Here is a 24,498-nt window from a genome sequence, read left to right on the forward strand (position 1 = left end):
TCCTTTTCTGAACTTTTTCTAATGCCAGTATATCTTTTTTGAGATGAGGAGACCACACCTGTACACAGTATTCAGGATGTGGGCGTACCATGGATTTATATAAGGGCAATAAGATATTCTCGGTCTTGTTCTCTATCCCCTTTTTAATGATTCCTAACATCCTGTTTGCTTTTTTGACTGCCGCTGCACACGGCGTGGATGTCTTCAGACAACTATCCACAATGACTCCAAGATCTCTTTCCTGTTTAGTTGCAGCTAAATTAGCCCAGTAGAATAGGTTTCTATCCCTATTTTCATCCCATTCCCCACTACACTCACTCACTGTGCTCCTCACTGTTGAGTTCCCATATCACTGCTATCACCCTTCTGGCCAAAGGAAATGGGACAACCTTTGGAGTTGTCAGTGCAACTCCTTAATCAGCAGAGGGGAAGTGTTTAGTGATGCTCGGCACTCCCCACCGTAGCGGAAGCAGGGGATGGAAAGGAAAACATCATCCTTCTTGCTGCAGTCGGCAGAAATAGCTGCTGCTCAGTAGCTACTAAGGATTGGCCAATAGTTCTAGTATTGTCTTGCTCTATAATTCTCAAATTTCAGCCCGATGGCATATGAAACACCCAAAATATCCATCACCCAACAGCCAGGGGCATCCTCTTTAGGAATTTCTTTGTGCTTGGAAATGTGGATACAAATGTCACTACCTAAGGGTTAAACGACACAGATCTGGGGGAATTTAATGGAAGGAACTAGTGGTGCATATTAATCCATCCCATTGTTTTGAATTTCCTGGGCTGCATGCACCATGCCCCATTACTCCTGCATGTCACAGCCTGCACTCTTACAAGACATTCCGTACTCACAACCAGCCATCACCTGCCAGCTCAGTGAATCTGCAGGTCCAAGAACTTAAGGGAAGGAAAGAGAATGGCATTGGGAACAAACATTTCTAGCTGCATCTTTCAAATAAAGCCAGTTAAAAACAAATGCATTTAAACTAGAGATGGGCCAGAACCACAACCTTGAACACAAACCACTTCAGGGATACAGGATTGAATTGAAATAGCTGAATCTAAATCCGCCTCTGGTTTTGGTTCTGAGTCTTACCTAATGCCAAAAAAGGCCATTTTCCCAGTTCTGTTATTATTTATTATTTGTATAACCAGAGCACCTAGCTCATGTACAGAAACACCCTGCCCCAGAGAGCTGATAATCTATGACACAAGACAAGAGCTGAATACAGACAGTGGGGGAGGTCTAGGTTGGATATTAGGAAACACTATTTCACTAGGAGGATGATGAAGCACTGGAATGGGTTACCTAGGGAGGTGCTGGAATCTCCATCCTTAGAGGTTTTTAAGGTCAGGCTTGACAAAGCCCTGGCTGGGATGATTTACTGGAGATTGGTCCTGCTTTGAGCAGGGGGTGGGACTAGATGACCTCCTGAGGTCCCTTCCAACCTTGATATTCTATGATTCTAAGACAGGGGAGCACAAGGAAACAATGATGACAGAGTGTCCTCTCAGGCAAGGCATAAAAAGGGTCCAAAGAGCCTGTGATGTATGCAATTAAGACCAGAGTCAAAGGAAGCTGGAGAAATAGCCTCTCAGCCTTCTTAGGGGGGAGAAGTCACTCACATGGGGCATCTAAATGGCTCAGTCCTAGTGAACTGAAACACAAAGAAACCTGAACCCCTATTAAAAGGTGGTCAGTCAGCACATGCATGAAAAAGGCCCCACATGTCCTATGACTGAGATGGCTGTGACCTCACACTCTGGTTACGGGGCAGTCCTAGTCTGAATGGGGCTGAAAAGTGGCAGATATCTCACTGGAACAGCTGAACTCACCCACCCAGACACCTAGGTTCTACATTTACATGGAATAAAATGAACAGGTTAGGGGTGTGTGCTGTAAGTGGGGCATGGCTGGGTTACTGAGGAGTGGTACGGAACCAGGTAGACCAAATTACACAGAACCTGAGAAAACCTTTATACCACATCACACCACACCATCATGCTAATATTACAGATTACATGTATGAGGTGGCATATAGATCCATGTATGATTGTGTGTGTGTCGCTCTCTATATATAGAGACACACACATGCAGACAATAGCATTTACATATTATAAAATTATCTCATGCATATGTATAATACCAGTAGATACTATATAAATAATCATATATAGATTGTAGAGATACCCACGCACATGTGCACTATGACCCAGATTCTGGCCCCTTTGCCCCACTCCAGTGGGGCTGAGGGACCATAATGGGGCAGAAGTGGCCCTCCCTGGGAGAGATCTCCCAACACAAATGCAGTGAAGAACATCATACGCAGCCTTTCACTTCCATCCTCAGTGGGGTTGGCAGGGGGACTAGCCAGAGTCCTCTGTGCTGTGGTATTTCACGGCTGGCGAGCAACCCAAAAGCAGTTGCGGTGAGGATGCTGTAAGTTAAAGCAGCACTAGGGGGCAGCACTGGTCCCTAGAGCAGGCCAGAATGTAACAAGTACGTTGGTGGCACAACGCCACTTTTGCACCCCCTTCTGTGGTCTGCGCCCCATGACACACCCAGTATGGAATGTGGTCCTGTTTCTATAATCTAATCCATCACTGGTGTGCAGAATAGAGCGGTCATTTTCGTGTGTTGCTGTGATTACAAGTTGCTTTGCAGGAGGACCCTTGCTATATTTCTAATTTTCATTACAAAGAGATGACTCTGATGTGTGTTTTTTAAAATGAGGCTTATTGCTTTAGCCATTAGCATCCATGTGGTGCCAGGACATGATTCTAGGTAACTCCACATCCTCCCAGTCCATCCTGCAATTTATGCTGGGCCCCAGATGACAGGGAAACCTGGACTGAAACTCCCAAGCATCCTTCTTTTCATCATCTACCACACCTAGGAAAGCAGGGTCCTGCTCTCTGACCAGGGCACTACTGCAATATAGATACAGACCAACAATGGCAGCTTGTCAGCCCTTTCCTGTGTAAACACCCCTGCAGCACTGGGCCTCTTCGGCTCAGACTTTGCAAGAGTCAATACTGTCATAATAAATACGACGTATTTATTATGACATGGCTGTAAGAGAGGCAGATTTGTGCTGCAGCTGAAGGTAACTCACAGAACCATCAAATGGCAGCAGAAACATGAAATAGCGAAATCTCTCCAGCATCCCTCTAGGGTAACTGCTGGAATGTTGTTTGTCTAAGAGTCTTAAGAAATAGTGTTTCTTAACAGGAAGGCCTGTCTGGAACCCAGACAAAGAGGGCTCTGGAACACGAGCCCTTGAATAACCCCATCACTGGGTCACAGTGACCCTTATGCATTCAAGCAGCAGCCAATGTTACTGTACAGCAGTGAACTTCATTCCCTTGCTGAGATGCCAGATGAGCTGAGCCAGAGTGGATTCTCTTGAGGTAACAAGAATGCCCCGAACTTTATTTCCCTTTTAGCTTCTGATTCCAAGATTCACGTCACTGAACAGGCTCGACTGTTTTAAGATTCTATCACCTTCCTCTCCATGTCCAAACCATTCTGCCAGGATGATTTTAAATTGGCTACTTGTTTCCAATGAGTGGATTGTGAAACATGAAAAACTCTGCAAGAGAAATTGTCCTCTTGCTTATAAAACTTATTTTAAAGAGGAGAACAGGATTTTTTGGAATTCAAGGTATTCCTCCCCACCTCTCTAATAAATATATACAGGCTAGAGATAGATAGATAGATAGATGAGGTGGATGGGGATAGACAGATAGATAGATGGATGAGGTGGATGGGGATAGATAGATAGATAGATAGATGGATGAGGTGGATGGGGATAGATAGATAGATAGATAGATGAGGTGGATGGGGAGAGAGAGAGAGATAGTTTTGCTAGTTGCAATCAAGAAGCCTGTTAAAGTACAACCTGAAATAAGAGTGGCTAAATTATAAGGGGATACAAACATAGCCCCATTTCTTCTGGCCATTTTCTAGTGGTAACATGTATTTACTGTTAGCCTGTTTTTTTTCTAGGTTCTGGGCAAGGAGCCGTGAGAACTCAGGACCAGAGCTCTGCTACTGAAAAGTCGTTTCGGACCAGATCCACAAAGGTATTCAGGCACTCAACGCCCATTGATTTCAATGGAGTTACTCCCCTAAACACCTGTGAGCCTGATTCAGCAAACCAAGAATCCACCTGCTTCAGTGCCTTGCTGAATAGGTGCCTTATCTTGTCTGGTCCACAGCTTACCCCTTGTTCCTGCACTGATATCCAAGCTGCCTTAGGAGGTGTGATGCATTCATGTTCCCAAACTCTGAGATCCTTGGAGAAAAGAAGTTCTATATAAATTATTCCTGCAGATTATCGCCCACAATATTCTTTTGAGTCTATTTATAGAGAACCAAATGTGTGGTAGATGTCCTGAAAAGCTTACCGTCTAAACAACAGAGATTGAGCAAAGAAGTGCACCGCAAAGCCAGGGGAATGCAGAGTAAAGTTTAGTACTGTGAGTGTTGTCATGCATGGAGTATGTGTGTGTAACTGCACAGTGATAAAACTACCATTGTGGACTGTGGGTTTAAAGATGGGCATATTGCTCACGTCTGCATCTGGCTGGCTACATTTACTGCTCGGGGACACCTTGCAGGAGCATGTAGGTTCTTCCCACCTGGAGCATGTAGGTTCTTCTACAGACTGGCTGGTATCTGTGTGGCTCAATGAGAGCATCTGTAAAAACAGAAAACTTATGAAGATCCACTGCAAACACTTACTAAATACATGCAGCTCCCACCTCGCCCCCAGGGACTACCGAAACCAGGGAGTGAAGAAAAGAGTGCTGAACGCAGGTGCTTTTAATCTGCCATAAATATTTATGTGACCTCCATCACAGTGGTATCTGAGTACCTTCCACTCTCTTAATGCATTTATCCTTGCAGTGCCCCTGTGCGGCAGGGCAGGCTGCAGATCCATTGTACAGATGGAGAACTGAGGCACTGAGAGGCAAAGTGAATTGCCCAAGGTCACACAGGTGCAGGAAATTGAATCTGTGTCTTCAAGATCTCATGCTAACCAATGGGGCCCCCACCCCGCTTTTCCTGGCCAATCTGCTTGTCCCTTCTGGGTATCTGGAGAGAGAAAGGAGCTTTGGTAGGGACTGCAGCCATTCCCCCTGCACCTGAGAATTAATCAGCATGACAAAGGAATCTTCAAGCAACACCCAGCACCTCCATCCCAACAGGCAAGAGTCATCATCATGATTGCTGTGGTCTCCAGGGAAACTCCCGTATGTTTGTATGAAACAATCAGGTAACTGTGTGCCCTTAGTTGAAAACCGCAATATGTATTTCCCTTGGTGTCTGGCTCAGTGAGATACCATGCTGGTATAACATGCATAACCCTTCACAGCAACTTTTAAGAACAACCATACACATTCACATATGGCACACAAATGCACACATGCGCACGCACACATCATATATGTAGATATAGTTCATTATCCCCTTGTACAAGACCACTCTATTATATGCATATTGTTGGCGTGACTGTATTTGCTCTAAAAAAAAAGGGGGGGTAGGTGGGTAAAGAAAATATGCAATTTAAATCCAAAGTGCAGCCCTAGATACCATCCTGCTTCTTACCTGTTTTGTCAGCTACCCAATTTCCAGTCCAAAAGATGCCTTCTTACAGAACAGGACCAGGAATTTCTTATGTCCATCTTTTAGGGGGCAGAGTCCTTGGGTTTGAGCCAAGCACTGACAAGTGAATAGTTCCGTTAATATTGCTTAATGTTTCCTAATCGGAAGGGAGATGGGGTGTCCAATCCTGCTCCCTTTGCAGCAATGGTAAAACTCTTGGTGGCTTCAGTGGGAGAAGGATTGGGGCCCAGAGCAAACTGTCGACATGCCCCACATGCATCAGCACCTACAAGGCAAAGGATTTCATATGAAGGGTTGTCCTGTCACACTGTGGGAAATTCACTCTGAAATCTCCCTTCAGTCTGAACTCGTCTCATCAATTTCGCAGCATTCCTGCGTTAGCTAATCCACTGGTTCCCAAACTATGGTCAATAGACCCTCTGTGGCCCAGGGAACTCTTGATGGTGGCGTCCAGAATGAAATAGGGGATTGTAGTATTGGAGGGGAACTGAATGCAGGCTGGAGTTGATGTCTTACAAAGCACTCTACAGAATGGACACTTCAAAGAACCCTGTGCTAATGCTCCACAAGTATCAGAGGGGTAGCTGTGTTACTCTGGATCTGTAAAAGCAGCAGAGAATCCTGTGGCACCTTACAGACTAACAGACATTTTGGAGCATGAGCTTTCATGGGTGAATACCCACTTAGTCAGACGCAGGTAGTGGAAATTTCCAGGGGCAGGTATATATATGCTAGCAAGCAAGCTAGAGATAACGAGGTTAGTTCAGTCAGGGAGGGTGAGGCCCTGTTCTAAGGCAGTAGAGGTTGAAAACCAAGGAGAGAAACTGGTTCTGTAATTGGCAAGCCATACACAGTCTTTGTTAGTCAGAGCGATGGTGTGCAAATTTGCAGATGAACTGAAGCTCAGCAGTTTCTCTTTGAAGTCTGGTCCTGAAGTTTTTTCTGCAGGATGGCCACCTTAAGGTCTGCTATAGTGTGACCAGGGAGGTTGAAGTGCTCTCCTACAGGTTTTTGTATAATGCCATTCCTAATATCTGATTGTGTCCATTTATCCTTTTCCGTAGTGACTGTCCAGTTTGGCCGATGTACATAGCAGAGGGCATTTCTGCATATTATGCGTATATATATACTAAACAGGCCTCATCCTCCCTGATGAACTAACCTCGTTATCTTAGCTTGCTTGCTAGCATATAAACCTGTCCCTGAAATTTCCACTACCTGCGTCTGACGAAGGGGTATTCACCCACGAAAGCTCACGCTCAAAACGTCTGTTAGTCATAAGGTGCCACAGGATTCTCTGCTGCTAATGCCTAATATCGCACATACCCCCTTCTTTTAGCATAGCACTTTCTCCAGCCCCTGTGAAGCCTCACTGAGAGTCTTATTTTATTCTCATTGCTGGTGAAAGGCTTTAAGTTGCTGCACTCCCTTTGCTGAGAGCCTATCAGGAATAATCACTTGAATTGCTACAATTAAAGCAATTTTCTTTTTCTGTTTCTTAGCAGCAGGAGTCTTGGTATTCATATGCTGTGGGGATGCAATACAGATTCTCATGACAATAGGTAAGTAGGTAGGTAGTGGTATATGAGCGAGATGCATTTCTCTCTTTCCTTGAGGCAACGTCTTTACTTTTTCAGACTGGCACGCGTCTCTGTTTTGGATAATAGAGGTAATTATAGCTGGAGTGTTCCTACTGTAAATCCAGCATGCACTAACAGAAATCTTATTGCACAGAACCAGAAAATGTAAGGGTGGATTATGGACAGACTATGAAAATCACACTCCTTGTCTTCTATTGCTTAAGTCAAAGACTCAGTCAGCCTTCTGCTCTCCCCAAGGACGTATTTTCCTACACGAGGTACGAGCAACAGACACTGATTGCAGGGGTAGTCACTAGTATCCTGTGGTGTGAGAAAAGAAACACCAGAGAGAAGTTCATCGAGATACCTCAAACCTTTCTGACACCAAGCAAAAGCTTGTGGTATTTTCTAAATCCTGGACAATTAAATTTTTCTAAAACCACAGATTTGGATGCAGAACATCTTATGAAACTTGGATGAGATATTTCCCCCCCTCTTTCCCTCCCCTGATGTAATTACTCAGAAATCTATTATTATATTTTATGATGAAGCCTAAAATGTACAGCCCTTAGCCAGTTAAAAATATAAATTATCCAATGTAGTCCAATCTCCTTCCATCTTTTACCACCTATGTTTTTAAAAAAATGCAAAGTTTAACTCCTGGGATGTTAATGAATATTGCATATGGCAGCTAAACAGAAACTAGGCCCAGATTCAGTTTACAAGCCAACCAATTTTAAGGATGAAATTTACTTTTGTGAAGAAAGCCAGCCTAAGGTTTATGCATCTCTTATGCACTGCAATACCTAAGGTATGTCTACACTGGCAGAGTTACAGCGCTGGCAGTTACAGCACCACTCAGAGAGTGCTGAAGGGAAACCGCTGTTGTGTGTTCACACTCTCAGCTGCCTGTGCAATAGCATGTTCACACTTGTGGCACTTGCAGCGGTATTTGGAGTGGTGCACTATGGGCAGCTATCCCACAGAGCATCTCTGCCTCTTCTGCCGCTAAGAGTTGTGAGAAGGCGGAAGGGGTCGTGGGGCATCCTGGGTCCTGTCCTGATGTCCCATGATGCATTGCTTTGCATCCCAGCAACCCCTGGGCTTCCATCTGCATTTGGCACCATCTTTCAACAGTTTGTGTACTGCGTGCTCTGCCTCTTCGGTCTGCAGGAATAGATCCCGCACTGTTGAGCAATGTGCTGTTCGCGCCCACCAACACATCATGAGTGGCAGTGGAGTTATTCCTTAAACTGCAAAGGCAAGAGGAATTCGACATTAATCTCGCCACATGTAGTAGCTATGACACAAGATTGCTTGTGGCATTCATGAAGGTGCTGACCACAGGAGAATGCTGCTTTTGGGCTCAGGAAACAAGCACTTGAATGGTGGGATCACATTGTCATGCACGTCTGAGATGACAAGCAGTGGCTGCAGAACTTTTGGATGAGGAAAGCCACATTCATGGGACTGTGTGATGAGCTTGCCCCAGCCCTCTGGTGCAAGCACATGAGATTGAGAGCTGCCCTGCCATTAGACAAGCGCATGGTGATTGCACTGTGGAAGCTGGCTACTCCAGACTGCTACCGATCGGTTGCTAACCAGTTTGGAGTGGGAAAGTTGGACTTGTGTTGACAGAAGTGTGCAAGGCCATTAATCGCATCCTGCTCCGAAAGACCATGACCCTGGGCAATGTGCGTGACGTTGTGGATAGCTTTGCACAAATGGGCTTCCCTAACTGCAGAAGGGCAATGGATGGCATGCATATTCCAATTCTGGCACAAGACCACTTAGCCACCGAGTACATTAATCGGAAGGGGTATTTCTCTATGGTTCTCCAGGCGCTTGTGGATCACCATGGGCATTTCACAGACATTAACTCAGCCTGCTCCGGAAAGGTGCATGACACACGCATCTTTTGGAACACTGGCCTGTTCAGGAAGCTGCAAGCAGGGACTTTTCTTCCCGGACCAGAAGATCAGCGTAGGGGAAGTCAAAATGCTCACTGTGATTCCGGGAGACACTGCCTACCCCTTAGTGCCATGCCTTATGAAGCCATACATGGGGCACCTTGACAGCAGCAAGGAGCAGTTCAACAACAGGCTGAGCAAGTGCAGAATGACTGTTGAGTGTGTTTTTGGTCATTTAAAGGCTCGCTGGTGCTGCCTATATGGGAGGCTGGACCTGGCCGATGACAATATTCCTACGCTTATAGCCGCGTGCTGTATGTGCCTTAATATTTGTGAAGGGAAGGGTGAAAGCTTCACTCAGGGTTGGACTGCTGAGCTCAGCGCCTGGAGGCTGAGTTTGAGCAACCAGAGACCAGGGCTATTAGAGGGGCACAGCACAGGGCCATAAGGACCAGGGATGTCTTGAGGCAGCAATTTGAAGCTGAAAGCCACTAATATTTGTTGCTATGCTCGAGAGTGCAGTGTTTGTAATGTTAGGTTTTACAAAAGCAGTATTGTTTGCAACACACAGACCACTCATTCAGTGATTTAAAACACAGCCAGTACTCACACACATGTTGCTAACTGGCTGTCCCCAGGCAAGCACACATGAGCCACAAGACCCCCAAAATGGCGAGTAACCATAGGGACAGGGGAAATCAGTGTTCCAGGACCGTACTGTACACTGGGCTCTCTTGGGGACAGCCAGCACTGTGGGTGGGGTGGGGCCTTATCATCATTATTGTCCCCACATTTTCCACAGGCTGTGTTCATTGTGGAAGATACCTCACCGCTGAAAGTGAGCAGGGAATCAAGGGAGGGTCTTCTCCAAGACTGCGGCTTTCGCCCTGGCCCTTACGAGCTCGCCTGTGTGCAGCAATGGTCTCCCCCTCTCTCCCCCACAGTGATGGCAGAGTGTCATGGGGAAGTTACCCTTAATGGGGCAAGAAACAAAGCAGCTCTGCTAAAGAACCTGTGGCAGCAGATTGCCCAGTCTCCCAAGAGAATTTCCCAGGGATCTCTGAGGCAGATTCCTGTGAAATGAGGGAGTCAATCAACTGCCTGTTCCACAGCTCAGACTAGGCCTGGGGTGATACACGCATCATACAGACACAAGCCTGCTTTCTGCAACCCGCCAGCGATTCTCAAAATCAAAGCCACTTATCAGGGGCCTCCTCTCGTTTGTGCTTCGCCAAGATCCGAGGGCTGTGACTGGCTAGCCTCCTCTGGGGTAGAGAAGAGCTCCCAGCTGCATGCATCTCTGACCTCCGAGTCGTCCTCTGCCTCTGGGTCCCCCTCCCCCTCTTCATCCAAGATTTCCTCTTCCTGGCTTGTCCACTCTTGACTGGCACATGAGCCACCAAAGTATCCACAGTGGCCGTCGCAGTGGAGGTGGGGTCACTGCCGACTATTGTGTCCAGCTTTGTGTAGAACTGGCAGCTCGTGGGCGCAGCACCGGAGCAGCGGTTTGCCTCCCACACCTTGTGGTAGGCATTCTGTAGCTCCTTCCATTTGACCCCGCACTGCTGTGTGTCCCGGTCATAGCCCCTTTCTGTCATGCATCGTGAAATCTGTCCGTAGGTATCATAACAGCTGGAGCACAGCTGGGACTGGACAACCTCCTCTCCCCAAATGCTGATGAGATCCAGCAGCTCAGCATTGCTCCAAAAGGGGGATCGCCTGGTGCGTGGAGCAGGCGTGGTCACCTGGAAAGATGCACTGAGACCACTGCACGCGTCACTGAGCAAACAGAAAGGGGACTTTTAACATTCCCAAGGAATTTGAGGGGTGGGGATGATGATTGGTCATCTGAGGGCAGGGCAGTAGAGTTCAAACCAATGACCAGAGAGGCGAGAACAGGCATTGTGGGACACCTTCCGGAGACCAATCACGGCACTGTAATTGCCAAGGTGTCTACACTGGCACTGCGGTGCTGTACGCCCGGCGCAGAAAGCTCTACACCTCTCGTCAGGGTGTTTTTTTTACAGCGTTGCAACTGTGCAATTTCTGCGCACTATGTGGCTTGGCAGTGTGTAACCTCGGGAGTTACAATGCAGAAAGCTGCTTTACTGCGCAGAAACTTGCCAGTGTAGACAAGGCCCTAGACACCACTGAAGTCCTGCATCAGCCCATAGGTGCTGTGCTGGCTCTGTGCCCAGGGGTGATTTCCACCCGGCGTTAAGCTCAGATAACTGTGGAATTTCTAGACAAGCAGTTCTTTCCAAATATGCGTTGAACCCAGATCTCTCGAGACCGAGTCCAGTATTTTCTTTTAGTGGTCTTTGGATCAAGCCTTAGTTACAGCCCTGCCACCTGGGATCATTGTATTATTGACATAATCTGGAGTCATGCAAGCTTAGTCAAGAGTCATGAGATCTTTTGCTTCAGGTCATCTACGGATCATTCAAAGCAGAACTTCTTATTCCAAAGTCATGAGTCAGGCCTTCGACAATCATGAGATTGGCTTGACAACTCTGAGATTTTTAAGCAGTAATTAACTCAGAATCCTTTTACTTGCCTTTTGGTTTTGGAGCCTCTTGGGGGGGAACGTGAGTCCCATTTTCAAGCTTTTGTTTGTAACAGTGAGGACTAGAAACTTGCTCCTTTTACATATATGAGAGGTGAAAGGCTCACATACTCACAGAGTCCAGGAGTAGGGTGTAAAAGTGTATGGCTGCTCTGTCACACCCGCTGCAGTGCCCTGCCTCAGTTTCCTCTTCTCTCAGGGCATAAGGTATGAGACAAAATTTCCCCAGCCTTTCTACTTTATTAAGTCCAGAAAAATTTGAAATAAATTCCACCCTTCCACTTTCACTCAGAATAAAGTCTCCCGGGCCTGCAGTATCTCCACTTGGGTCCTGGGGGCTGCACAACCCTCTTTCTTGGGCCTGTGTTTCTGGGCTCTCAGCAGCTTCCCCAGGCGCTTCTTTTAAGAACCCTACAGCTCTTTCCCTCACCTCCCTGGGCTAAGTGAGAGATCCCTAGGTCGCAGCCTTCCCCCTGCTGCTGTCCCTTTATAGGGTCAAGGAGCCTTTCCTTAAGGCCAGTTGTGCAGCAGGTAATCAGACACAGGTGCACGGAAGCCCGCTCTCTCTTAAAGGGGCCAGTCACCCTGTGACAACGGGGATCTCTGAAAAATACCAAACATGGTCAGATTCATGATATAATGGTGAGCGCTGGCAACATTGCAAAAGTGACTCTTCCCCCTTCGCTCATAGACAGCAGATGGCTAGCAGAATGACAAATCCACAACAGGATTTCAGTCTCCAAAATTGGATTCGTAAGTAAACCAAATCTCGGCGTGCTCTGAGTCTCACCCATCCTTAAACGAAGCATTTTGGCTGGCCTGGGTTTGTTTCCCAGCTGGAATGACTAGGATGAGCACTCCACCCCTTCTTTTTTAAATAGATTTAAGTCACACCATTTAAATTACTCAGAACATGGTGCAAAGGCCATCAAGGGAGGATTAAGTGTAATAGAATCTCAGCCGAGGTTAAAAGCTGGACAAACTGCCCCTTTAACTCGATGGTGGACCATAGGCCTTTAGCAAATCAACCTGCCCAAATGAAAGGACTTAATTATGTATGTCTGTATTAAAGGTGATATGGGAGGACTTCAGTCATTACTGGAAGAGGTCCCAGTGGAAATGCCTCCATTAAGCTGGTAGGAAGCCACCGACTCTGGCTGGAATGGGCAAGCGAGCTACTACAGACATGGGGTTTAATTAGCGGGAGGCGTGAAAAGCCAGTGATCCAGCCCAGCATTCTCTGGATTTTGTCTCTGGCACATTAAGGTTTGCCTGTTCCCCACGAGCGCATTCTATTTTGGAATGTGTTCATTGTTTGGATGCTTCGACACAGCTGTGTCCGTTCATTAACCGCCCAACGTGTCACTCAGCTGAAGCGAAGGGCTTTAGGGGAGTGTGTTCCGGAGGTCGGAGAGGGACGGGTGGCATGAGCAGGCCCAGGTGGAAGGGAGTGAGGGAAAGGAGGTGTCAATGTGTAAGGTCTTTGGGAATGTCGGGCTATACGTGAGATCAAAAATCAGACAGGAGGAATCAAGAATGGGGCAGTTTTTCACAGCACAAAGGCTGCCTCTTGAGTGGAAATTTCACAAGTAATCCCCAGCCATCCTAACCATCAGCATGTTGATCAATAATCCAAGATCTTGGACCAACAGCTGTCCTTGTGCTAGAGTAAACTGTGAGCATCCCCAAGCAGCAAGTTGATCACTCCCTCAAGCCTGACACATCGGACCTAGGCGGTACCCAGGCAGGGTGGTGGACAGAGATCTAGAAAGAGGGAAACGGACCCATTGCAGTCCCACCTTCCCTCTGCTTCTGCGTTTAGCGCTTCCTGCAGTAAGTCAACAGCCACATGTGCAACTGCAATGCCATCAAGCCTTGCCCCGGAATGCATTCGTCTGTAGGTGCCCTGCCCTACTCCGGAAGCTGAGTCAGAGCTGAGCTGAGCCCTGCAGCTGCTGGGGCAAGGCCCCGTTTCCAGCGAGGCAAGGTCCTCAGGGTGCTGGGAGTGACTCACACGGAGATCATTCCTGTAAGAGAAAGAGGGAAGGAGTGGGTCCCCCGCCTCTTCCTTAGTGAATGATCAGCTGACTGCACAGTGGGGAGGTAAAGTAGCTGTTTGGGCTACACCCATTATTTTGAATGAGAACCATCCCTTCAGCCTTTATCCCTGGCTCTTCCATTTCCTGAGGCTAGCAGGCTGGGAATGTGGCAAGGACATTCTGTACCCTGACGCACACATTCTGCTGCCTGGAAACCAAAGCAAAAGCAATCTCACACATGGGGACGCCGATCGGCCTCTGCGCGATGGCATCAGAATGACAGTGCTTTTCTGGGAACACACCAAGGCAATATGGCAGCAAAAGAGGAGCATTTTATCTCATGCATCTGGCATATCAAGCTGAAACAATTCCCCATTCTAGAGCCCTGCAGTGCTTTGGATACAGATCTTGCCTTTGAAGCTTCACATCTGGGAGCAGCTAAACCCGTCAGATGGCAGAAGCCATAACATCCCCCAATTCAGAGTCCTGAGCCAAATGTCACAAACAACCTGCAAACTCAGGTAGGGTTTTGTTGGACTGCTAGTGAGATTCAAAAAATGTTTTCCTCTTTAGCAGAACCGAATCTCCAGTGTTGAATACTCATTGAGGTGCTGCACGGCCACAGCAAAGGAGGAGTTGGGCTCTGGGAGTCTGGCATAATATCAGGGCCTAAGAAGGGCAACCTAGTGGCGTTAGAGAGTCACATGATCTACACATCATTCTGAAAATGCCAAATCAAGCCTGCCCAGTCAATGGCTGAAGGACATGCAGGCAGCAAGGGCTGCAGAATAGAAGCGCATCTCACCAGAAGAGGGACTCTGTTTGGTAAACCCATACCACACCCTGTGAGGTGCAGGAGGTACTCACTGTGACCCCTCTTTTAGAGCTGGCGACAGCGAGGCAGAAAGTGGTGCCTCTGTTTTTGGGTGTTCATCTGTAGATTCCCAAGGCCTGGTTTGCAACTGTACTGAGCCCCTGCGGTTCCCACTGTCTCCTGTCAGAGCGTAGAGACCTCAGTATTTATAAGCCCCTTCTGAAAATCTGGCCCTAAGCATTTTGCCCAGGTTCACATAGCAAGACAGGAAGAAAACCCAAGAGCCCCATCTCTAATTGCTAAACATCGCTCTCTCATTAATTTATACCCACATCGTGCTAGGCACTTGTGCCCATTTATTTAATAGGTGCCTGAGGCAGCAGCTAAAATTCCAGGATCAAATCTGCATCAGAAACAAAGGAGTCCTGAAGGAAACTCCTGTGGCCATTTTCACTAGGACACAGCAGTTTGCAACTGTGCTGTTACGGCTCATTCCTAATGACGCTGCGTGCTGAGGAGGTGTAATTAATCTGCTTCCCCCCCCCCCCCCCAGTATGCAAGCTACTTACCCTTTTCCCCCTAAGGTGGTTATTAATATTCTAATCAGACATTAGAAACCAAAGTGGACTTGAAAACAAAAAGCTTGACAAAAATAATTTTTTGCAGTTCCCTTGAACCCATTAAAGTTGAATTGTTGAACTCATGAAAGAGATCTAAGGTTTGTGTGTAATGCACAAACCACATAAAAGGCACGTTTCCAGAAACGAGTTGAGACTAATCCAGTTCTTGCGCTGAAATCATGAAGTACAGCATTTAGATCAGTGCATGAGGCATCTCTATCAGCACTCTGACGTCAATAAGAAAGGAGATGAACATCAGGAAAAAGCTTCCTGACAGTGAAATGTACAGAGCCATGGATGGCTTCCCAAGTGGTGTTACAATATCCAAAGGACAAATAGGAAACCAAAGCCCAGACTTTGTAACTGTCTCCCCATCCCCTCTCTCCCCTCGGACCTGGTAAAAAGTCGAGCCAACATCCCAGATCTGAACTCCCTCGGGGGCGGGTAAAATCAGAACAGGATCTGAATGTCACAGCTTGGAATAGTCTAGGCCCCATTGAAGTGAATGGACGTTTACCATCAACTTCAACTGTGGCCAAAACAGTCCCACTGGTGATAACTCTGTGTTTTTCCATTTCACTAGATTATGAAACACTCTCCTTAATCTTTCAGCCCTATCCCTCGGCATTTTAGTGTAACGTGCTCCGAAGATGGACGTCAGTGAGCCAAAATCTACATATAATAAGCAAGTGTAGCTGCAGTACAAACTTCCCAAGAATGCCCCTTCAAAAAGTCTCTGCACCCTGATCTGGTGGGATCCCCTCCAGGGAGTCTCCAAGCACTGTTAAGTCTTTAGGTTGCAAATGGGTGAAAGTCAGTAGCAATTGTGGTGGGTATACTTTTGCTATGCAAACACCTGTCTCAGGTAACCGTAGGCCCTGCCTCACACAGGTCCTCAAGAAACCCAGTGTTAATAATAATAATCCTGGGGAGGATTCAAGCAAGCCACCTACACTTTGGAGGCTCTGAAGCCCAATAACTCTGTCTGAATCAGAAACAAAAACAAGTTCAAAATATTCTCGAAGAGATGGGAGTTTAGCAATAAAGCTGGGCTTGTGTCTTTAAAATCACCTTTGCAATGGAATGGCGGGGGGTTACTTTGAAAGTTAGCTTGGTATGAAAGAGATACACAAGCAGAATGTTAAATCCCAATAGGGAACAGCATGAAATAAAAGCAGATCTTTATTTTCCTAACACCGTCTCAGCAAGATCCGAGTTTCCTAGGCAAGGTGTTCTGTTTTTTTTCTTGTGAAAAATTATTGTGCTAAGTTGCCAATGATGCCTTCCTAAGAACAGCTGCCAAAGATTTCTCATCCCACCTCTTCCAACATTGCAACATTTCCTCTTGCAAGCTGAATAGAAAGGACTTGCCTTGAGGAGGGCAATGCTAACTGACATAACAAATTAAAGGGGGAGAGGAATCTGTAACGGATGCCAAGAAGAAAAATAAAATACATTTGCTTCATTCCTGGCTTGGAACTTCAACTGCTGCCTAGGCTGGAGTCAGAGAAGGTGGTTAGATTTGAAAATTTTTGGTTATATTTTGGGTTGAAATGGATCCATTAAGGGTAACACAGAATAAAAGAATTCAAGAATCTGTAGAGTCCTGTGTGCTGGCAACCCTTCTGGTGTGACCAGTGGTCTCGCCCACTTTCTGGTTTTGGTGGCATGCCAAGCAAACAGGATGCTGCAAGCAACTTATAGGGTATGTCTGTGGTTTGCATTAGATATTCCATGGGCTTTTGATGAACAGCCTTTAAACGATGGGTGATATTAATCAATGCAGGGTATTAAATGCAACTACTGAGGACATGCCCATGGTGTAGGCTATCAGTGAAGACTACAGGAAATCAGATTTTACATCCGGTTCTTATGTCCTTCTTCACCACTCCAGCAGCCTTTCTGGCCTTGAACTCTCTGATGCTGCAAAGACATCAGATACTGAGTAAGATGGAGAACATCCCATCAGTCTCGAATGACCCTCTCTAGATGACGGAACTGTTTGGCGCTGGAAGATTTCACTGGAATACAGAGCCAGGGCGTAGAGAAGAAAAGCAACATGTTGCAAGGCCTGTAGGTGAGGAAAATGGGAGAGCCTTGGAGACATCCTTCCCCCCCCCCCCAAACAAAATAACATCGTCCACTCACTCATCTGACATCTGGAACCTAAACGAAACACAACCTCGGTGGAGATTATTTTATTAACATCTCAAATGACAATATAGTGTGATTCTGATCCTTAAAAACAAACAACTTCTGAGATCTAATTATGCCATCCACTTATCTATTTAGCTAAAATAGTCTGAAAAGTCCAGAAAACAATGTGTCTGGTTTTGTTGGATTTCCCCCCATTCCAACATCTTATGCAGAATATGAAAAGTTTATGAGTAAACATATTTTTTTATCCTTTAAGATTTGTTTCAAGAAATCATTGCTGTCTTTTGCCATGGGTTTGATCTGAAGAGAGTTCAGAGCAATGTGAGTCTTTCCAATGACTCTGAAGGGCTTTGGACAGGTGTCATGTGACCAGAGAAACAGAGAAAATTCCTTCCAAACGTGGCACTGAGTTGCTCCAGAGACTCTCCAAGTGTGCCAAACAGAATTTCAAACACGGCAGCTTTTTAAAAAAACAAGAGATCTTAAAAGGCAACACTGAGCATAGTTTAGGATGTCATTTCCAGGCACGGATCGGCAGATATAGATGCAAGCATCAAACAATATATCCGGCATGGGAGAGAGTGCAGATAGCTAAATGCTCGTATCAATTCCGGGCCATGTTAGTAAACCTCCGGAGATCAGTTAAGGAACTATTTCTCTGCCGTGTGAATGTTAGCCCTGACATTTGAAACAAACACCTACTTACTGGGCTGCAATGTTCCTAGAACCCTGAGATGGGAAACAGACTTCAGAACAACATGGTCATTGAAGAGGCAATGGGTAGCTGCAGGTCTTGCACCGCAGATTTCCAGGGGCACTTAGGGCATATCCACACAGCCCACCTTACAGCGCGGCTGCAGCTGCACTATGACATGGGCAGCATAGTCACGCTTTATTGCCGGGGAAGAGCTCTCCCAGGGACAAAAAATAACCACCCCGAACAAGCGGTGGTAGCTTTATCGCCAGGAGGACTGTCTGTAGTGGCACTTTTCAGCGCTAAAACTTTTGTCACTCAGGGAGTGTTTTTGTAGACACAAGCAGTGCAGCCGCTGCATTGACATTAGCAATGGGGAGGTTGGACTAGACAGGTTAGTTTGGGATAGAGTTTTTACGCAAGAGATGGGCCAAATTCAGATCAGAACTTCCCCCAAAGTTTGTCAGGGTTCAGGTCCGGAGTCCTGGTTTTGATTTATTTCTAATGCACACAGCATAAAGAGTTTATAACACATCCATATTCATACACAGTAGGGGCTGAAAGGCCCCAAGGAAAACTTTGCAAAGGGCGGGAAATTTGCCCCTGGGCAGAGGGCCAGCACAAGACTTATGCATCACTTAACCTTTGCATCTTTTTAACTTCTAAAAGAAATGGGGCTATATGCAGAATTTAAAGGACAGTGACATCAACAAACAAAAAGCACGCCCCACCATGCAGAGATTCAAAAGCCAACACTCCCACGGGCAAGGGAATAACCAAGTTTGTTTCGGTTCCCGATGAAAGACATAAAACCCATGTAGGTGTCGATCAGGAGGGGTTGATTCAGGACCACAACTCCGCTGGTTTTGCCTGGTGCCGGGTTCTTGTTCTGGGCGGTCTGAACGGCCCGGATCAACTGAGCAGTGAACTCAGACAGCTATGGAAGGAAGGAGGAGATGACAAGAGTGAGAATTATGTGACGTTCTAAGGAATGAGCTGCATGTTGTGTTTGGCTTCCTTTCTCTAAGCTGAAAGGAAAACAACCTGTCTCGTCCATGCAGTGAGCACTCAACTGTCTGCAGTAAATAACCCGTGTAACTGAATCCTCCTCAGTTTGCTATGGATGCACATATACAAGCACCCCCTCCCTCCTCCGCCCCCATATAACATTCCTCTGTCCACCCCAGTGGAAAAATGGCAGAGGCCCAAGGGTTAAAGATTTTAATACCAATGTCTGGGTCTCTGGGCTGCCCAGACCTGCAGAAGAGCTCTGTGGAAGCTCGGAAGTTTGTCTCTCTCACCAATAGAAGTCGGTCCCATAACAGATAATACCTCCCCCCCCACCTTGTCTCTCTAAGCTCTAGGGAGCCACCTCCTACGCATGCAAGGCAGGGACTTTTTGTAGAGGATCAAGGACCAGAGAGATCAGGAGGTGACCTCCAGCCCTTAAAGCCATCCAGAGAATTTGAAGAAGCCAAGCAAGGTGCATAAAAAACAAGACAGACAGACAGACTGTGTGGAAAGCTGACACGGGAAGCCAAAATAGGTGAGAAAGTGGTGACAACAGAGACAAGGAAGAGGGAGAAAGTTTGTCCAGTGTGAATGGAACTGAATATTGGGAGTATGGGCTCATTAATCACAGTCAGAGCTGCCAGGAAGGAGCTTGTGAAGAAAGTAGATTTGTGTAAAAGTGAGCTGAGAATCCTCCAAGCGAAACATCCGTGGTATAACAGAAAGAGAGAGAAGGCTCCTTGCCTCATAGCCAGAGCGACAAGAATGCCAGTGAGCCGAGTGAGGCACAGCGTTGTCTCGATTTGGAGAGACTATGATTTAGGAATGAAGAGGGCAAATAGTAAAGTGGGGAGAAACTACAAAGAAGGGGGGAAAGATTTCAAAGGGGACCCAGGATGAGAACCACAGGCTGGGAGCTTGTGTCTCTAGAAGGGGCAGAACCAAAACCCAGGATCCAAACATCCCCAGATTTGGGGCTTGGGCTCCGGATCCCAAAGTTGGAAGAGCATTTGGATTCAGTGCTCAGATTAGATCCACAGCAACAGGTTCAAGCAACGAGCTCGGATCCAGATCCAGGTTCTGATCTGGGCTTCTGTTTCAGGCCCATTTCTCTTTTTAAGCAAATGCAGGGCTGGTGAGACGTTCCAGGCCGATGACGCTGGAGACTGATGTGCTGTTTCTCCACAGGACTGGTACATCCTGGGATGTGTCAGAACAACGCACCTCCACCCCTCTGCTTCATCGCTGACTGGGAGGGGAGGGGAGGTCAGGCCTCAAGGCCATTGCTTGCTCTGTTCAGACTCCCAGTTAGCGACAATCGGAGCAGTGGATTTTCTTAAATGGACACCTCTTGGGAAGCAACTGGACTCAGATAGCCCCCTCACTGAACCCTTCTCACACAGACAGCAACTTCCAGCTGCTGCAGAGGTCAGCCTGACCCAAGCCCTGGATCTGAACCCTGCCTTCCCCCTTCTCCACCCTCCCTCCCGCATTTGTGTATATGGGGGCAGGGAAATTGACAGATGTGCCCTATCCTCATCATCAGCTGAACCAATACCTAGTGTCCAAACACGTCCACCCCACCCAGTGCTGCAGTCCTAAACCAAGATGTGTCGAAACGCCCTTCTGGTACTGTCACTCCTGAATGAAGGTAACGCGAACCAGGACAGCTTCTCCTGCCTGCGCGGAGCCCCATGCACCCCCAGTGACAGTAGCTGCCACGCTTGCCCTGAGTGCCTTTGCACCACTTGCTGGGGACTTCTCCACACTCCAACACCTCCACGGGCTCCCCTCAGCACCGAGTGATCCATCAGCAGCACCAATCTCCAGATGAGCCCCTGGCACCCCCTGGCAGTGGGCAGAGATCCCTCCCCACTATCAGCAAGGAGTGATGACCAAGCCACATCGATCCTGGGGTACTGCTAAATACAGTTCTGCCCAGCACCAGTTATCTCAGTGTATTGCGGGGACAATTAAGAAATTTGGACCCCAAACAAACATGCTTTCACCTTCCGGGCATTCCACAACTATGCATTTCACCTCCTATCCAGAGAACCCGTCCTCCATACCTGGCAGATGGCACTGAATCTTTCACTGCTGTTCTTCACGGGATGTTCTGTGAAAGTTGCATAAGGGATATCCGTGGCCCATGGATTCCAACGGGACAGGGCAGATGGCTCTTTCAGATTATCCCAGTAGATTCTCAGGCCTTCTCCCTCCCTCCTGGAGAATGAGCAATTCAGACAAAGAAAGGTGTATTACATCAGGCAACTCGTAACAGAAAGGTTAACAATCATCCTGAACAGTTAGCTTTTTTGGAAAAGGGGTGATTTGATCACAGTCTCTAGGTATCTACATGCGGAATAAATATTTTAGAATGGGCTCTTCACTGTAGCCTGAGAAAGCTCTAACATGACCTTATGGCTGGAAGTTGAAGCTAGACCAATTTAGACTGAAAACAAAGCATACCTTTTTGATAGCGAGAACAATTAACCAGTGGAACAATTTGCCAAGGGTTATTCATAGCTTCATAGATTCTAGGACTGGAAGGGACCTCGAGAGGATTCTCCATTGACCATTTTTAAATTAAAACAGGATGTTTTCCTAAAAGCTCTGCTCTAGGAATTATTATGGGAAGTTCTCCGGCCTGTGTTCTACCGGAGGTCAGACTAGATGATCACAGTGGTCCCCTCTGGCCTTGGAATCTCTGAATCTGTGAATCGTATTCTCGGGCAGCAGACTGCAAGTGCAATTTGAGTAGAAAGTTCATGTGTGAACAATCTGATTCTCCAAAAAGTTTTAAAAATCACCAAGTACTGATCCCTCTGGTTTGCCTTTACTTTCAAACTTGATAGAGTTACAGAGCCCTAAATGCAAAGTTAGATGCTAAATTTTTGTAGGGACCAGGACTGGAAGTCAGAGAACCCTGGGCTCTAATCCCTGCTGAGAGGCAATCATGACCATAGCTGGGATGGACAGTCCCATCTTTCAAACAAGAAAATTAGTGGTTTCTGCTGCATTCCTCCAAAAAGCTCTCCAACTTCACTACATTTCAGTGCAGTTAAAAGTTGTCTCCCCCTTTTCTTCTCCCGTATTGTCTCTGTTCACGGCGTAAGGGCACCCCAGCTATAAACCACTGGATAGGGTCGGTGATTAGCTTTCAGAACATGGGTGCTGGTAGTTACAGACCTCGTCTTGGGCAAATTGGTCACTTATCAGGGGAGTTAAAGAAGAACTTCCCTTAAAAACTATGGTCCCAAAACAGAAGCAGTCACACAAACTCCCTCCAATTCCAGGATATGAAATACCTTGCTTTGCAAAACCAAAAGCTCCTAAAACCAAATCCTACATCCAAGCTGAAGTCACTGGAGTTCCACCAGCATAAAACTAGAGCAGTCCAGTGGAGAATCAGGCCTGTGATTAACTATAGATCTATTTTTAAATGTCAAAGCATTTAAGCACTTGCCTGAGGTTAAAGCACGTACTTAAAGTTAATAATGTGCTTAAATGCGTTGCTGAATCAGGGTTTCTAGGGATACAGAGTTATGTACATTTTAGCCTGTAATGTGCCCCCTCATGGCCAGCAGTGCCTCTGCCGTGCCCTGCTAATGATTTCTCCCTCAACAGGCTTCCGTGGCAAACTCCACACAGGCTTTTCTTCCCCATTCCCCAGCCCTTCTCCGGGGTCCAAGTTTATTCACATAAATAAAGCTCCAAGATTAAATCTTAAGTCCCTAGACACTGTCCACTGGTTTTACTCTCATGTTGGGTCCCAAGCCTGTAATCTCACTAGGGAAAATAATCATCCCAGGTCATTCGGCTGGAGTCTGCTCACTCCCAACACTCTCCAATTCACCCTACTCCCAGACCTTCCCGCCTGGGCTTGCCTGCTAGAGCCTCATGTTTCCAGCCCCCAGGTATCAGGGTCTTTCTTACTTCCTGCAGTGATCTGAGCTTCCTCCTTCACTGCAGCCACCTGCTGCCCTTCAAAGGGAATTACCAGATCCAGTCCAGCTGTGCCTCGGTGATAATCAGAGTTGGCTAGCCCCAAACCCTGCAGCCCTTAAGGGGCGAGCCGGCCTGTTATGGACATATATAAAAGGAAACCTGTGGTGGTGAGTAGCAGCTTTGCAGGCTCAAGTTTTGGTCTGCCCCCCTTACAAGTATGCCAGTGGAAGTTGAGGGCAGCCATGACCTCACACAATCAGGTCCTTGGTTTGTAGGTACCATGGCACAGGAACAATAATGTGCCCAGGTAATCGCGTGTTCCCAGGACAATATCACAGTCTCCTGGATGGAGAGTGACTGTGAGCAGACACCAAGGTGAGAAATACAATGAGAAGTTCACCAGGCCAGACCATTCTGAAATGTGAGTTATGGTTTCATTCGTGGTTCTTAATTCAAATGGCGGCCAGCAATTCAGCCAATCCTTTTTAACCAAATCCCTTCTAAGTGTTCGCTAGCTATACAATATGTAGGTAATGGAACCGGAAGGTTTATTGTTCTAAACCTCTGAAACCAGCCCAGAACAGGAGAAGGTATTTCTATTCAGCTATAAATTAAAACCTAGGCTTTCAGGAAAGAAAAGCTAGTACCTACCTCCTCTGCCACCGCAGTGCTACAGAGTTTCCTGTGTTTAGGAACCCTAGCCCTCTGCTTAGGAGTATAACCCCTTTGGGGATATTATTGTGGTTTCTGCACTTACTACTATGGAAAAAAAAAAGACTGATCCAGGGTTTATTTATAGAGTGCACACACTGCAAAACATAGTAAGGATCTTGGCACAATTAGCAGAGGTACTTTCAGACTTTGGACAATTATATTGGAAATTTGAAACTCAATAATTTTTGCATCTAATCCTTTTTTGTTTCTGAAGATTAGAGATCTTTCTCTAAAAAAAATTTTTTTTTAAAGGAAAAGATTTCAATATGTACCTTCAACACTGACATTTTTCTCTCTATATGCAGCACTTTTCCCCACTCCCCAGCCTGGCAACAAAACCCAAGCTCAGTGAATATTTTATATGTGTGCAGTTAATGGAGCATTCAGGCTTCAGTCCATTCAGAGGTCTTGCACAATGGAATATTAGCTGCTTCACATGTCAATTTGCGTGCAGATTTCATTCCATCCAAAAGGGATGCACATTTGCCAATTCCTCTTGCCAGGTCAGCTCCAGAGTCAGGTTCATAAGCAGGGTCCCAAGGACCCTCACCTACAGCACACTGTCAGTTTCATAATTATGGTAACATACAGATCATGGAGCTGAGCTAAACCTCTGTTTCTTCTAAATGTTGAGGTCTGCATGCATGTCTCAGCCCTGATGTGGAGCAGTGTCAATCTTTTCTGCTGCAGAGGTTAGGGTGACCAGACAGCAAGTGTGAAAAATAAGGATGGAGGTGGAGGGTAACAGGCACCCATATTAGACAAAGCCCCAAATATCAGGACTGTCCCTATAAAATCGGGACATCT

The 24,498-nt window shown here is 46.7% G+C and overlaps 1 protein-coding gene across 1 annotated transcript in view; it reads right to left on the minus strand.

Annotated features, from left to right (window-relative positions):
* Positions 1 to 18,034: 18,034 nt before the first annotated feature.
* TPRG1 (tumor protein p63 regulated 1) overlaps positions 18,035 to 24,498 on the minus strand; it is a 69,664-nt gene continuing 63,200 nt past the window's right edge. Inside the window, exons 5-6 of the mRNA XM_032777368.2 lie at positions 21,099 to 21,252; positions 18,035 to 18,955 (exon numbers count right to left, since the gene is read on the minus strand). Of these exons, the coding sequence (XP_032633259.1) occupies positions 18,761 to 18,955; positions 21,099 to 21,252 (349 nt within the window). The 3' untranslated portion in view covers positions 18,035 to 18,760. The remainder of the gene's footprint in view (positions 18,956 to 21,098; positions 21,253 to 24,498) is intronic.

The sequence above is a fragment of the Chelonoidis abingdonii genome, chromosome 8, assembly GCF_003597395.2.
Source record: "Chelonoidis abingdonii isolate Lonesome George chromosome 8, CheloAbing_2.0, whole genome shotgun sequence".
NCBI lineage: Eukaryota > Metazoa > Chordata > Testudines > Testudinidae > Chelonoidis > Chelonoidis abingdonii.